The sequence below is a fragment of the Spermophilus citellus genome (genome assembly GCF_964194105.1).
Source record: "Spermophilus citellus genome assembly, chromosome: 13".
NCBI lineage: Eukaryota > Metazoa > Chordata > Mammalia > Rodentia > Sciuridae > Spermophilus > Spermophilus citellus.
Genome location: NC_138193.1, coordinates 94,009,358 through 94,025,907, shown reverse-complemented (window position 1 = coordinate 94,025,907; position 16,550 = coordinate 94,009,358). Strand labels below are relative to the sequence as shown.

General features: G+C 37.3%; 1 protein-coding gene across 4 annotated transcripts in view; it reads left to right on the top strand.

Moving 5' to 3' along the window:
• Positions 1 to 3,165: 3,165 nt before the first annotated feature.
• SPDYA (speedy/RINGO cell cycle regulator family member A) overlaps positions 3,166 to 16,550 on the top strand; it is a 46,657-nt gene continuing 33,272 nt past the window's right edge. For 2 of the 4 annotated variants that reach the window (XM_081263820.1, XM_081263821.1), the window contains exons 1-5: positions 3,264 to 3,286; positions 8,665 to 8,746; positions 9,824 to 10,073; positions 13,042 to 13,100; positions 15,726 to 15,811. In XM_081263820.1, the coding sequence (XP_081119946.1) occupies positions 8,729 to 8,746; positions 9,824 to 10,073; positions 13,042 to 13,100; positions 15,726 to 15,811 (413 nt within the window). In that variant the 5' untranslated portion in view covers positions 3,264 to 3,286; positions 8,665 to 8,728. Of the gene's footprint in view, positions 3,287 to 3,452; positions 3,462 to 8,664; positions 8,747 to 9,823; positions 10,074 to 13,041; positions 13,101 to 15,725; positions 15,812 to 16,550 lie in introns of those variants that run through there. The other 2 variants (XM_081263822.1, XM_081263823.1) reach the window with 2 other exon arrangements.

Below are 16,550 nucleotides of genomic sequence, written 5' to 3'. Positions count from 1 at the left end.
AGACTAATGGGGGGAAGAGGACCATATAGAATCTAAACAGTACTATTGTTCTGTTTCTTGGATATATAAGTCATATGGTTTTGGTGGATGGTACTTTCATGAGTTTTTGTTTTAGGCTTCAACCTACATATGTGTTACATGTATATTTTGTACACATATTTCTTTTTTTAACCTTTCCTATTTTTAAGTTTATTTATGTCAGGTATTTGTTACAATAGCAGAAAACTGACTAACACATTCAAGTATGAGAACTGAATTTACCTTTTTAAAATTTTTTTGTTTGTTTTAGTTATACATGCTAGTAGAAATGCATTTATGCACTTTTTTTTTTTTAAAGAGGAGAGGGGGGGAGGGAGAGAGAGAGAGAGAGAGAGAGAGAGAGAGAGAGAGAGAATTTATTTATTTAGTTTTTTCGGCGGACACAACATTTCTGTTTGTATGTGGTGCTGAGGATCGAACCCGGGCCGCACGCATGCAAGGCGAGCGCGCTACCGCTTGAGCCACATCCTCAGCCCCTACATTTATGCACTTTGATATATCATACATAGATGTGATATAATTTCTCATTTTTCTGAGTGTACATATTGCAGAATCATTGGTCATGCAGTCACATATATACATACAGTAACAATGTTTCATTCTATTATCTTTCCTATCCCCACATCCCATCCCCTCCTCTCCCATCACTTACTTCTATCTAGGTTAAGGTAAGGTGGTAATGCTATTTTCCCCTAGTGCCCCCTCGCACCCCCCCCCTTATTGTGAATTAGCATCCGCATATTGGAGAAAACATTCGTCCTTGTGGGATCCGGCTTATTTTGCTTAGCATGATATTCTCCAACTCCAACCAATTACTGGCAAATTCCATAACTTCACTCTTCTTTTAAAAAACATGCATACAGATTCCTTCATGTAAAAATATATACACAAAAATATTTTTAAATAACTGATTAATAAGCTTCTGTAAAATGAGAACTGCAGAAAATGTTATAGGAGTTCAAGGGTGGCACAGAGCTCTGCACTTATTATTCAAATGATGATGGGATGATATAAGCTGGGTGTTAAAAGATGGAGACCAGATAGAAAATTTAAATAATAAGAGTAATGAAGAGAGCATACTATATGCAAGGTCAAAGAAGTGGGAAAAGTTTAAGACATGTTCAGAAAAAAGCAACAGAGTTAAAGAATTCTTACTTGTAAGAATGGAAAGAGATACATTTGGGAAAGTAGAATGGGAACAAACTGGAGGAGTTGTGGACACAGTGCAGAAGATGGTCAAGGTTATGGGCAATCAGCAATGATTTTTTAGTAAGGGAATAAACAGGGCCATCTTGAGAGATGGTGAACTGGATGGATAAGAAGAGAGAAAGAATAGTTCAGAGTCTTCATTCAAATGCTTGGGTCCTCATTCAAGTTTCAGGTCAAGTGAAAGATACAAGGAAGAAGCTAACAAAATCTACTTATGTTCCCAACCACTGCTTAACTGTTTACCCACAAAATGAAATTGTCCTACTTTTACAAATCAGGTGGTATCATTGCACACCTAGATTTGTTGATGTATAAGGTAAAATAATTTTCAGTAAGCTGTTTCCCCAACAACTTTAACATTTATGTGTGTTTGCTGAGTTTAATATTTTACAGATTTTGTAAAATGCAAACTGCAAAGATTTTGGGATTCTAATTGGGACTATTTGTGTGTGTGTGGGGGGGGGGGGGGTGACTGAGGATTGAACCCAGAGCCTTGTATACTGGAGGAAAGCACTACTACCAACTGAGCTATCCCCGGCCCAAGATTTAGGGATTCTAAGGAGTACTTTCACTTAATTTCCTTTTGATTATTTTATATATATATACAAGTTTATATATATAAACTTGTATTTTAGTTGTGTATTTATCTGTCTAGAAAGTTCTAGAAGGGTAGCGCCATATTGTATTAATTAATTTTCCTTCCCAGTGTGTTACATTGTGTTGTAGTGGGTAGTCATTATTCAGTACAACAAAAACACAAGTCTGGGAATTGATAATCACAGGAAACCCTGATACCTTGCAAAAGAGAAACCTTGGACGCATTCTTGGGACCTCAGGAAATAAACTTGAAGCAGCCATTTTCCTGAAAATTTTCACAACTAAATGGTGCTCTTGATCCATTCCCCCATTTAAAGGCCATGAAGAAAATGCCAGAGGACTTTGTCAAGAAAAATTAGCTCTTAAGATGTCCTCTCTTCTTACCTGTAGGTGATTTTGCTAACAAAGAAGGGAACCTAAGACTGGGTTTTCAGAGTTGCTGAATGAAGAATTAAGGGAAGTATCACAAATAGGCAAGCCTAAATTACTTTTCTAAGTGTAATTATAGTAGCCAAGAAAATCTGCAAGAAATCTAAATATCAAGTGATTTAAATACGACCCATCCATTCTGTAATATTATGTAGTCTTAGAAACAAGAGAGGGGCTGGGGATGTGGATTAGTCATACAGCGCTTGCCTGGGATGTGTAGAGGCCCTTGGTTGGATTCCCAGTACCACCAAAAGAAAAAGGTAAATGAAAGACTAGCAACGTGAAAAAAAAAAAAAGTATTTTTTTTAAAGTGCGTGAGTGTGAACGGAAGAAAAGCAGGTTCTGCGTGGGAAAAGAAAAGGAAAGGATGTGTGTGTGGGGGGGGGGGGTAAAAGCTGTGAAGGCTCATTTTATTAAGTACCTACTACATCTTAGGCGTGGCGGGGGGCAAAGTCCTGCGGTTGACGAAATTTAGGGCTTAAAACAGTAGAACATTACTGTCTCATTAAAAAAAAAAAAAAAACAACTTATAAAAAACACTCTTGGTTTAAGCGGGTAACGTGACCGCGTACGTGGTAACTGCGCTGCTGCATTCTCCCGGGAACCTCTCAAAGTAGGGACGAGAACTGCGGCCCCAGCCCTGCAGGGCCGCACTGTCTGGCTGGGGGAAGTTAACCATCTCAACATCGACTGATTTGGGGGCGTGTCGCTGGAAAAGAGGGCAAACTAGGAGGTGCCTCGAGCCGTGCCCGGGCCTTGCCCCGCTGAGAGAGAACGGTAGAAGCGGGCTGGGCCGCCTGGGTCCGCACAGGCGGGGGCGTGGCGAGGCGCTGGCGTCAGCCCCGCCCTGCGGCCGGCCCTGCGCGCTGATTGGCCCCTCGGGCCACGCGCCGCCGGCTGCGGGCGGGGGCTCTGCTAGGAGGTGGTGAGGTGTCGAGCGACCTGCGCACAACCGCCCGAGGCCGGGAGCTGAGGCAGAGGCGGGCGGCGCACCCTTCGCGGGTCTCCGCAGGTATCTCTGCTCGAACCGCGCGGTCGGGCCTGCAGACCAGCTTCCGGAGAGTTTTGGTTGTGTCTGGCCCGTCGGTGGCCGCTGGCGGCCCACTCCGCCGCCCACCTGTGTGAGAAAGTGGTCGCGTCTCTGCCCCCTAACAAGCGCCGCGGCCTCGTCCCACACCCCTGCACCGGTGAATTCCGCGGGTGCCCTCGCGGCCTCGAGCTCACGCCAGCTCCTGCGGCCAGGGGCTCGGGAGAAGCGGCGTCCCGGAGGCCGGGACTGGGGGCCACAGGGCGAAGGCCGGGCGGGGCGGGCATGCTGGTGCGGAGCTCGGGGAGCTGGGCAGGACGGGGAAAGGCCAGGTGGGGGGGACCGGGGGCTGGAGACGTCCCCGCACTCATTCACCGGGATCGTAGGCGGTCCGGGTGCCGCAGGGAGAAAACCGGGGCCGGGCGTCCGCCCGCCCGCCTCCTTTCCCCGGAACCGGGGCGGCGGTCTTGGGGTAAGTCCTGCCTCCCCCTCTTCCGCGGGTCCCAGGACACGCACCCCTGCCCCGGCGTCCGCACCAGAGTCCAGAGCACCGGCCAGTGGTGGCGCCGTGCTGTGCCTTAGCCTGTACCTCCAGTGAGGCGGCTGCCCTCTTACAAGACTCCAGTACGACTGGGGACCACCTAGCTTCTAGTCCTTAGAAAGGCCTGTGACGTAGCCGGGAATAGAGGCGCACGCTTGAGATCCCCGGGACCCGGGAGGCGGAGGCAGGAGGGTCGCAAGTTCAGGGCCAGCCTGGGCAACTTAGCGAGACCCTGTCTAAAAAAGGGCTGGGGATGTGGCTCAGGGGTAGAGCGCCCCGGGTCCAACCCCCAGTGCCTCCATCCCACAAAAAACCAAAATACTAAGGGTAAAGTACATTCTTTAGAGAGATGCTGTGATGAAATTGAGAACATGTACGTGTAGTTACGAATTCCATAACTAGCATATTTCCAAATACCAGCGAATTCCGTTATCAGTAAGAATTTAACATTTAAATATATTTAGTACTTGAAGTGAAACTTGGCTCAAACTCATATTCAAACCCTTCTTTCCTTGAAAGACACCCTTCCTGGTAAAGAAGATACAAAAATGATGCTGCTACAGTTTTTGCTAAGCATTCAGCACTGTGCTAGGTATTACCCATGTGGTTCCTTTTCTCAGACTCTACAAAATATGGTATTATTGATAATACCTAATGTGTCATTTGTACTGAGTACTTACTATCTACTGGATTCTGAGTAAACCTAAGTGCTTTTATTTCAATATCATGAGTGAGGAAACCGAGGCTTCCAGAAGTTAAATAACCTAAGGTCACATAGCTAATGAGACGCAATCAAGTCTTAAATCCTGAACCAGTCCCTTTTGCGTTTAGACTGATTTAAGTACCCTCTCTTTAGAAACAAAACAAAAAACCCACTCATTTGAATACTGTTCTAGCTGTTGTTCATTTTCTTCTAATCATTGCATGTTCATGCTTCCTGCCTCATTTTCTAACTTTAATTCTATTCAGCTGACTATTCTATTCACTCCTACCACTACATGGAAGTGTATTATATGTAATACAATTTCTAATCAGATTTGAATTCATCAAAGGAGCTGTGCCAATTAATTATTTTAAAATGCCTTAGCACTTACTGGGATTGTGGTTCAGATGTAGAGCACCCACCTAGCATGCGTGAGGGCCCTCGGTTCAATCCTCAGCACCACATAAAAAATAAAATATTGTGTCCACCTAACTAAAAAATAAATATTTGAAAACAATGCCTTAGCACCTAACAGTTGGATGAGGTCAAAAGCCTTTATAACCATTAGAAGATTAAAAATTGAAAAATTTATTTTTTTTTTGGTTTTTTTGGGGTTTTTTTTTTTTTTTTTATTGGTTGTTCACAACATTACAAAGCTCTTGACATATCATATTTCATACATTAGATTGAAGTGGGTTATGAACCCCCAATTTTACCCCAAATGCAGATTGCAGAATCACATCAGTTACACATCCACAATTTTACATAATGCCCTATTAGTAATTGTTGTATTCTGCTACCTTTCCTATCCCCTACTATCCCCCCTCCCCTCCCAACTTCTCTCTCTACCCCATCTACTGTAATTCATTTCTCTCCTTGTTTATTTTCCCATTCCCCTCACAACCTCTTATATGTAATTTTGTATAGCAATGAGGGTCTCCCTTCATTTCCATGCAATTTCCCTTTTCTCTCCCTTTCCCTCCCATCTCATGTCTCTGTTTAATGTTAATCTTTTCTTCCTACTCTTCCTCCCTGCTCTGTTCATAGTTGCTCTCATTATATCAAAGAAGACATTTGTTTTTTAGGGATTGGCTAGCTTCACTAAGCATAATCTGCTCTAGTGCCATCCATTTCCCTGCAAATTCTATGATTTTGTCATTTTTTATTGCTGCATAGTACTCCATTGTGTATAGATGCCACATTTTTTTTATCCATTCATCTATTGAAGGGCATCTGGGTTGGTTCCACAGTCTAGCTATTGTGAATTGTGCTGCTATGAACATCGATGTGGCAGTATCCCTGTAGCATGCTCTTTTAAGGTCTTCAGGGAATAGTCCGAGAAGGGCAATAGCAGGGTCAAATGGTGGTTCCATTCCCAGCTTTCCCACGAATCTCCAAACTGCTTTCCAAATTGGCCGCACCAATTTGCAGTCCCACCAGCAATGTACAAGTGTACCCTTTTCTCCACATCCTCGCCAGCACTTGTTGTTTGACTTCATAGTGGCTGCCAATCTTACTGGAGTGAGATGGTATCTTAGGGTGGTTTTGATTTGCATTTCTCTGACTGCTAGAGATGGTGAGCATTTTTTCATGTACTTGTTGATTGATTGTATATCCTCCTCTGAGAAGTGTCTGTTCAGGTCCTTGGCCCGAAAAATTTAAATCATCAAAATTGTGGAGATATAATAACTGTAGCAAAACTTCCAGCAATTTGCCAGAATATTTTTCCTCGATTTGCTGTATTTTTCAATAATTATATAATGCTGGTTATGAATAGAAATGCTGTAGTCATTTCAATAAAGATTCTTAAGTTATTTTATCAAAAAGATTATTATATACAAGGCCCTTGGTTCAATCTCTACCCCAACCCCAACCCCCCAGAAGTGATTCTTCCTCATAGTAGTGGCTTAACTCAAACATTAAATGAAGCAGGTATAGTGGCATATGCCTATAATCCAAGCTAATTCAGAGGCTGAAATGGGAGAATTATTTGAGGGGTTTGAGACTAGCATGGGCAACATACACCCCAAAGACAAGAAGCCACTGCCACAATTTATTGTGTGCAGTTAGACTGCAAATGCTAGAACTAAATTTGTATATTGTTTGCATTATCACTAGGTTTATGTTTTCCTCGCAAGGTGATAATAAGTAACATTGGAATGCTAACTGTCAAGTATTTGACTATGATTTCATTTAATGTTTAAAATAGTTATTTTAGTAGTTAAAAAATATGAGATTTCGAGTGAAATAGTCTTGGATCCAAGTTCTACTTTTATCACTACATGGTTTATGGGCAAATATCCTAACTTCTCTAAGCCTCAAATTTTTCATCTAGAAAATAAGGTAAAATACCCAACTTACTGAGATGTTTTGAGAATTAAATGAGATTATGTCTGTCACATTATCAAGTGATTGCAATTATAAGGCAGCTGAAACTTACCTGACTGCCCTGACTTGAGTTGCCAGTGGATTTGCTGTTAGATCATATAGACAAATGAATCTCCAAACTACTCTGCTTCTCTTGTATGATTCTGTGCACATTGTGCCAGAGAAGAATTATTTCAGATACCCATAGAATTGATGAGATATATTTACAAAATATACTTTTAAATCTCAGATATTTTATTCAAATATGAATTTTACTTTTGCTTTTCTGTGATGATGGGGATTGAACCCAGGACCTTATGCATACTTGTGCATACCTTTCACCATGCCAAAGGGCTTTACCTCTTGGCCACTCTCCAGCACCTTGGTAAGATTTTTTAAAATGTTAGTATAACCCATGTAAAAATTCATTAAAGAATTTTACTATAGGAGCAATAGTTTCTTCTATTCCCCCTCTTTGCCTATCTCTTGCCCTCAAAAAAATGGCCCATATTTAGATTTGCCTTTCATTCTTTTCCTTTTACTTGCAAGCAGAACTCTTCTTCTCTTGATATACCTAAACAAAAAGCACAATTGAGGTGAATTTGATTGAGACTATAACATTGATATCTCCTTGCCTTAAGCCCTTTATCCACAACTTTCCTATCAAAGTTTGCTTATTAACATCTGTGTATCTCTATTTGGGAATTTCAGATATTTACTTTCTTTTGTTTTTCTCAAATTTTATATTAAATATCCCAATACATAACCAAAGGTTTAATGGACTAATGTAAAGAGGCCTACTGTAAGCATGATATTTTGCCTTTTTGAGTGATAGAAAAATTGCATTGTATTTCATAATTTATCCATGGTTGTTTTTATATGAAAACTACTTACAACTATTTACCATTGAATAAAACTCATATCCTGAAAGATGTGCTACAGCTATTCTGTATTCTGGTACATCCCACCTCTGAGCCTAGCCCACACCACCCAACCCAATTTGAGAAGCTTGACTACTAGTTTTTTCCATCTAGATATAAGGCTGCTCTTACTCAGAAAAGATGCAGATGAGGCCTCCAGCTGTCTCCCAGATGAAGTGGGTAGGAAAGAGCAGAAAGTTCTTACACACATTTCAAGGCTCATGTTATCACTTATTCATCTTTGTATGGAGTTTATGGCACCCCTACTCCAATTTCATAATTACTTTTAATTTGGCTGGACCTTAAGATAAGATCTAGGAAAAAGGATGGGGGAGGAGAGGGAATCAAAATAGGAGAGAACCAATTAAGGATAATTTCTTCCTCCAAGTTCTTTGTAATGTGGCATCTAATACAGTAGCCACTATCCACATATGTCTTTATTCAGTGGCTGGTGCAGCTGAAGAATTTTTTACTTTAAATTGAAAAAGTGAAGGAGTATAAAATATTTTCCCTTATACACAACTTTATTTTTTATAGGACTTATATTTCATGTGAACTGTTAATTTACATTTCATGTAAATTGTTAAAAAAAAGCACCATAATTGTAAATAAGTGTAAATAACACACTAGATTTCAAAGATTTAGAATGTAAAATATCTTAATTTTTATATTGATTACCTGTTAAAAATTATATTTTGGATATATTGGTTTGTCTTTTCTTTTTAAATGTGGTTCTAAAATAGTGTAAAATTATATATGTGGCTCTCATTATATTGGACAGTGCTGCTCCACCCTCACTACATCCAATCTTATTTTCCATTCCTTCCTTCAGCAGGAAAATTTCTGAGGGTCAGGAAGGAGAATCTGAACCTAAATCCTTGAACACCAAGGGAGGCATGGCTGCCTGGGTCACTGTGAGTCATGGATTCAGAGGTTCTCATTAGGATCTTAGAGTAGTATACTGCTTTGCCCATTCATACCTCCATTTCCCAAGTACCCTAAAAACACACTGACCACAGAAGTAATACTAACTAGTATCTATGTTTAGTAATCACCACCAAAGTAATGTTCATGTATATGGTTAAATACTGATGGATTAACTTTGTTTCAGATTTTATTAGATCATAACACTGTATATTCATATACATTTACAATCAGCCATTCCAATAGGATGATCATATACTCAAAATGTTTAAAAATAGAACAATTTATGAAATTGTCTTACATTTCTTTGCTAGAATTATTTTCAACTAGTCAATAAATACCAATAAATGCTATTGAATAAGCAACTGTAACAAAAAAAGGAATTTACAGATATTTTTATGGAAAGGGTTGCTTTTCAGTACAACACTTGACATCAGTAATTCAATTCTAGTTGTTAGACAAGTTTCAAGTCTCAATTTATCACCTATTTGTCTTTCTATGGAGTTTATAGTACCCCCACCCCAACTCCATAATTACCTCCAATTTAGTTGGACCTCAGGATCTAAGAAAAAGAATAGGGGGAGAGGAGGGAAACATAATAAAGGAAAGAGAATTATGGAACCAGTTAAATTCTATAATTGGTGATAGTTTGCCTTATTCTATAAAATAATTTGAGGTGGTGTTTAACAACCATGTAATAAAATTGTGCCAGTTCAAGCAGAATAAAAAAAAAAAAAATCAGGAAGAAAGAACACCACAAATAGATAATGAACTCAGCATGGTTTTTATACTTTCAAATTTAGTTCTAATTCCAGAATAGTCGAAGCAAAGTGGTATGCAGTATCTGATTATTTCAGAAGAGGAAGTATATTAGCTACCCAAAAGAAGCATAGCTTTTCCTGGCACTGAATTCTAAAAGCAATTTCTAATGTGAGTCACTATCACAAATAATATTTTTAATAGCAAGTTCAGTAACAGTTCAGATGACTGCTTCCGGTAGATTACTCAATTAGTTTTTATATAGAAATGAATGAATGTGATAAATAATGAATGTTTTATTTTTACAGGAATCTTGGGGAACCAAAATGAGGCACAATCAGATGTGTTGTGAGACACCACCTACTGTCACTGTTCACGTAAAATCAGGCCCGAATAGATCACATCAGCCTAAAAAAACCATTAATCTGAAGCGTCCTATTTTTAAAGATAGTTGGCAAGTGTCTGAAAAAAATGCATATAATAACAAATCTAAACGCCCTAAAGGACCTTGTCTGGTTATACAGCGTCAGGAAATGACTGCTTTCTTTAAATTATTTGGTAGGTTTAAAATTTCTAATAGTGTAATTATAAAATATATTAAATTATAAACATATATTTTATCATTTTCATAGAGACCTAAGAGAATAATATTATTTTCTGTGTCAAATGTTCCATCTCCAACCAGGTTTGCATTTGTTTTTACTAGTCTTTTTTAAATGTTGGAGTTTTGATTGCTTTTTTTGCTAATGGATTAAAAATTCAGATTCAACTAAAATGAGCAGTACACATATGTAATTCCAGTAACTCAGGAGGCTGAGTCAGGAGGATCAAAAGTTCAAGACCAGTCTCTGCAATTTAGTGAGGTCCTGGGGATGGAGTTCAGTTCCCAGTACCAAAAATTAATTAATTCAGACTCATCTAGCTTCTAGACTACTAAAATCCAAGTGTATCAAATGTAGATTATGAGCACTTTCGGATCATAGCATGAGTTTTATTTGACATAATGTAAAATAATACATGAAGACTCAAGTGAGTAACCAACCCAGGCTTAAGGGTTTTCCAGGACTTTCACAGCTAAAACCAAGCAAATGGATGTTGGTTTCTCTAGAAAAGTTCAGTATTGCAAGTATTACATCTTGGGAATATTATAAAAAATTAACAAATGTTTTATCATGTTCACATAATAAAATTGAGTTTGAATTTGTTCAAATCATGAGACAATGCTCCTATGCTGATAAATTCTGTAATAGGCAAAAAGAATCTTCTTTATAGTACTTCTACTAGCCAAGAAAGAACAGGAATCTTTATTTGGAGATATGGTAAGTAAGGTAGACAGATTAGAAAATGGGGTAGGCTACATGGGTTCTGGGAAGTACCTTTGGGAATGAATAAAGTCAGTTGATACCGTAATTTGGTGGACATAGGTAACAGTTCTCCTTGTTTATAGAGGAAAGCCAGTTGCATTAAGGCAAGCTGGTTAAGATATAAAGAAACCAGTGAAAAAAGTGAGATCTTTAAAAAGAAGAAGGAAAAGGAAATATATATAAGAATAAAAGTAGAAGAAGATATTAAAAAAATGCTCCCTCATCAGGAATTAGAATGTTAACACAAGTTTCCCTTTCTCCTTATTAAGGATAGGACATAGGCTAGGGTCATAGCTCAGTGGTAGAGCATTTGCCCAGCATGTATGAGGCACTAGGTTTGAGTGTCAGCACTGCATATAAATAAAAACATAAAGGTCCATTGACAACTAGAAAAGTGTGTGTGTGTGTGTGTGTGTATGTGTGACAGTGACAAAAATTGGGGAACGTAGCTCAGTGGTGGTGCTTGCTTAGCACATGTGAGGCCCTGGGTTTGGTCCCCAATACCACAAAAAATTTTTAAAATTGTATAGGATAAAATTATTTCTTATAAACTTCTTTAGTACCGACAACTGGTCATCAGATACATGAGAAAATACCTACTATTAGCTTTGGTAATAAGAAATAAAAATGGAAGCTCGTGTGGTGGCACATACTTGTAATCTCAGCAACTCAGGAGGCTGAGTAAGGCAAGAGGATTGCAAGTTCGAGGCCAGTCTCTGCAATTTAGCAAGACACTGTCTCAAATTTTAAAAGGGCCAGGATGTAGCTCAGGGTTAAAGTACCCCTGGGTTCCATCCGTAGTACCACCCCCTCAAAAGCCAAAAATTAATTCTCAGGAAAATCAGTAGTTATTCTTAGAACTTTCCAAAATTTTATTACATTGATGATATTTGTAGCATGTAAAATGTCTATAAAGGAATTATGCTTTGTTACATAAAATGTGGGGTGGGAGAATGAGCAGGGCCCAATGCTACATGCCTTGTAATCTCAGCTAGTTGGAAAGCTAAGGCAGGAGATGACAAATTCAAGGCTAGTCTTGGCAACTTAGACCCTATCAATATAAAAATAAAAAAGGCTGAACTGTATCTCAGTGGAAGGAGTGTCCCTGTGTTCAATCCCCCATACCACAAATTAAATAAATAAAAATAAAAGGAAAGGGTAGGGGAATGCAAAAAAGCAGATTTTCCTAGATTATATCCTAAAAACTACCAATATATTTTGAGATTATGTATTTTCACCTTTAGTATTTATTAGTTTTCCCAAATTAAATATTAATTATAAATAGTAAATTTTGAACCTCTTTTTGTATAAATATTTTCATATGTATTTGAATAATAGATAAGAGAAACAGATAAATAAAAGAGAAAATCCAACACTAAAATCCCTGGAAACTGAAAGGAAGTATTCATGCTGGGTATAACACTTATAATCCCAGCAGTTTGGGAGGCTGAGGATCATAAGTCTAAAGCCAGCCTCAACAATTTAGCAAGGCCCTAAGCAATTTAAGTGCCCCTGGGCTCAATCCCAATTACCAAACAAAAAACCAATAAAACAGTATTCATTGAATCATTTCTTTAAAACTGAATTATCAGATTTCATCTCCAACTGTACTTTGGAACCGGGCACAGTAGTGCATGCCTGTAATCCCAGTGGTTCTGGAGGCTGAAACAAGAGGATCTTGAGTTCAAAACCAGCCTCAACAATGGCAAGGCACTAAGCAACTCAGTGAGAACCCTTGACTCTAAATAAAATACAAAATAGGGCTGGGGATGTGGCTCAGTGGTTGAGTGCCCTTCAGTTCAATCCCCAGTACCCCCCCCCCAAAAAAAGTTTGATTTTGGAAAGAAATGATGAGCTAGAATTACATAATATGCTATTAGATAGTCAATAAACAAAACACCATTCTCCCTCAAAGCTGAGCTTCATACATAGGGAGGGGAGGCAAATCAAATGGGAAGACAAAAGATAAGGCAGTAGCTTTTTATATGGTACTTGCTATAGCAAATATGCTAACTACTGACAATTACACCTTAGACAACACTGGTCTAGCCATTTTTGTTGGATTTCTAAGCATCATTTATAATATCCTGATATAGAAAGTAAGTCTTCAAAAGGAGATATTTTATTATTAAAAGGTAAGTCATAGCTGTGTTTTGTTGTAGATGATGATTTAATTCAAGATTTCTTGTGGATGGACTGCTGCTGTAAAATTGCAGACAAGGTAAATTTGGTAACAATATAAATCATTAGCATTATGTTACTAGATCATCAGAACTCTAATGAAACACTGTAAGAGCTTATTTTACTAAGAATAGGAAAACAGACTGCATTGTTTCTTCAACACAAAATCCTTACACCTTAATTTTTGGAATTAATATACTACATAGATTTCAGTGAATATTACTGATTAGATTTAAATGAAGTTTATATCTAAGTTTATATCTTATTGAAAACAAGAATCAATATAGACTTGATACATTTTTATTAGAATTATTACCTTTTATCAGGCTGCAGGGAAAATATTTTGAGATTCACTCCTTTTGTAGCAGTTTCTTAAACATTTGAATATTTGAATATTTTATCATTAAGATAAAACAAGGGCTGGAGTTGTGGCTCAGTGGTAGAGCACTTATCTAGCATGTCAATATCAGCACCACATATAAATAAAGAAAAATAAAAAAGTTTAAAAAAAAGAAAGCTGTAATTGAAAAAAAAAAAAGATAAAACAAATAGGTATAATCTCAGTGATTCCAGAGGCTGAGGCAGGAGGATTATAAGTTCTAGACCAACATCAGCAAGATCCTGTCTCAAAATTAATAAAAAGGCCTGAGAATGTGGTCAGTGGTAAAGTGCCCCTGCACCTGCTGCCCCGCACCAAATCTCAATGATTTTGTAGGGTAAAATTAGTTTATCGTGTTCTTTATTTAGGGCTATTCAAGTTTACATAATATCCAACTTATGTTCTTAGAACAATGCTGTTTTTATGCTTTTTTCTTTTTTACTTATATATAAAACAGTGGAATACATTACAACTCTTATATATAGAACTCAATTTTTCATATCTCTGTATACATAATATATTCACACAAATTCGTGTCCCATACGTGTACTTTGGATAATAATGATCATCACATTCAACCATCATTAATTACCACATGCCCACTTCCTTCCCCTCCCACCCCTTTGCCCTATCTAGAGTTCATTTATTCCTCCCATGCTCCCTCTCCCTATCCCTCTATGAATCAGCTTTCTTATATCAAAGAAAACATTCTGCATTTGGTTGTTGTTTTTTTTTTTTGTGATTGGCTAACTTCACTTAGCATTATCTTCTCTAACTCCATCCATTTACCTGCAAATGCCATGATTTTATTTTCTTTTATTGCTGAATAATATTCCATTGTGTATATACGCCACATTTTTATGCTCTTTTAATAGACAAAAGAGAACTGTTTCTATGCTATTTGAGTTAGCTAAATAGTTACAATTTCAGCTTTGTAAGTGCCATTTTAGACTAGGCAGTCATGTTGACAGTTCAGCATAACTTCACATCACACTTTAAATGTGTAAACAAAAGGAATGATTGGAAATTTAGCTTACGATTAAGTACTACTAAGTATTGAAGTGAATGTTTTTATTTCCCACTTAAGATGGCAAAGATAAAATGAAAAGTGTTTATTTTAAATTTTGGAAACTTCATTTTTGAAAATTCCAAATATATACAACTTAAAGTAAATCATATGGTATGAAAGCCCACTGGGTACCTCTCATCTGGCTACCACAGTCATGAATTCATGGCCATTTTTGTTTCTTCTAAATCCCTGCCCTTGAGACTGGATTATCTTCAGGCAAATTACAGACATCCTAGCCTTTAATCCATGAATATTTTAAAATAAAGAATTTTAAAATATAATCACAGTATCACTAACACTTTAAAATTTGCAGTAATGTTTTAATATCAAATATCCAGTTTCTGTGGAATCGTTTTAAACTTTATGGCTTTTTTTATGCATTAAAGTTGTGGACAGCAGGGGGCAGTAGTTGAAAAGAGAACAGTATGAACACTACTTTAATAATCCTTTACCAGAAGTCACATGAAAACTTGGAATCACCTTGGTGCCCAATACTGTGACTAAAAGATGAATGGGTATTTTATGAGAAAGAAAATATTACAATTATAACTTGTTTGTAATTTGAATAGTAAGATCCTGTTGTGTTCTAATAACAGGTTAGCCATGTAGCTTTCTAATAATACATTTAAAATATGTTTTCCCCGTGGGAGTGGAGTCATCTTACTCTAATTTCTTGAGTTATTTAGAAAACTCCTGAAAGTTACTTGAAAAATAAGTATCAGGGCTCAGTGGTAGAGCATATATTTAGCATACATGATGCCATATATTTAGCATACATAATCACCAGCACCAAGAAAAAAAAGGCAGGGAGGTGATCATGTATGTCTACAAATAAAAGTTTAGAAGAAAAGTGTATTGTGTGTGTGTACACACACAAAAAAAAAATAAAGCAAATGCTGCAAAATAATAATTTGTGAGTCTATATGAACGATGTATAGTAATTTTAATATTACTTCAACTTATCTATGGGTTTGAATTTTAAGTTAGAAAAATGGGGTTTTAATTCAAAAAATTATTTACAAAATAGTCTTATCTAGTTAATAAATGGTCAATAACTATCACTATTGACATGGATTGATTACAGGAAACGAGAAAAGTACTCAAATTGATACTATAATAAAGATAATGCTTTTTAACTTGTTTATTAAAAATTTTAAATATAACTATTTGGACAATTTATGAAAGCAAATGTTAATTTCTAACTTTTTTCCTTATAGTATCTTTTGGCTATGACCTTTGTTTATTTCAAGAGAGCTAAATTTACTATAAATGAGCATACCAGGATAAATTTCTTTATTGCTCTGTAAGTATGCTTTCTATGATGTGATTTTATGTTATTTATAATGTATGAGATAACTTATTTAAAACAGAAGCAGTTTAAAACTTTATGGATATCTTTGCTGGCGTGGGGGTGCATGCCTATAATCCCAGTGGTTTGGGAGGCTGAGGCAGGAGGATTTTGAGTTCAAAAGCCAGCCTCTGCAAAAGTGAGGCACCAAGCAACTCAGTGAGACCCTGTCTCTAAATAAAATACAAAATAGGACTGGGGATGTGGCTCAGTAGTTGAGTGTCTCTAAATTCAATCCCTGATACCCAACCAACCAAAAAAAAAAAAAAAAACTTTATGGGTATCTTTGAATAGACCTTCCTGTATAAAATTATGCATTTTTTACCTTAATATGATATTTTTATGTTCTTTTCATTGATCTTATCATGCTGCATGCCTAAGACTTATTGTTCAATATTCCTCTTGAATTTGTATTGTGCCTTTTACATTTTTCAGAGTGTTCCCATATACATGATCTCAAATTCTCTTCTTTATGACTTAATTTAAAAAAAAAAAAAGCTAGGATTTTGCCGGGGCTGTGGCTGGGTGGTAGAGTGCTTGCCTGGCAAGTGTGGGGCACTGGTTTCAATCCTCAGTACCACATAAAAATAAATAAATGGATTAAAGGTATTGTGTCCATCTACAACTAAAAATATTTTTTTAAAGCTAGGAGATTCTCTTTTAAATTTCCAGTTAATATACAATAAAAATCATT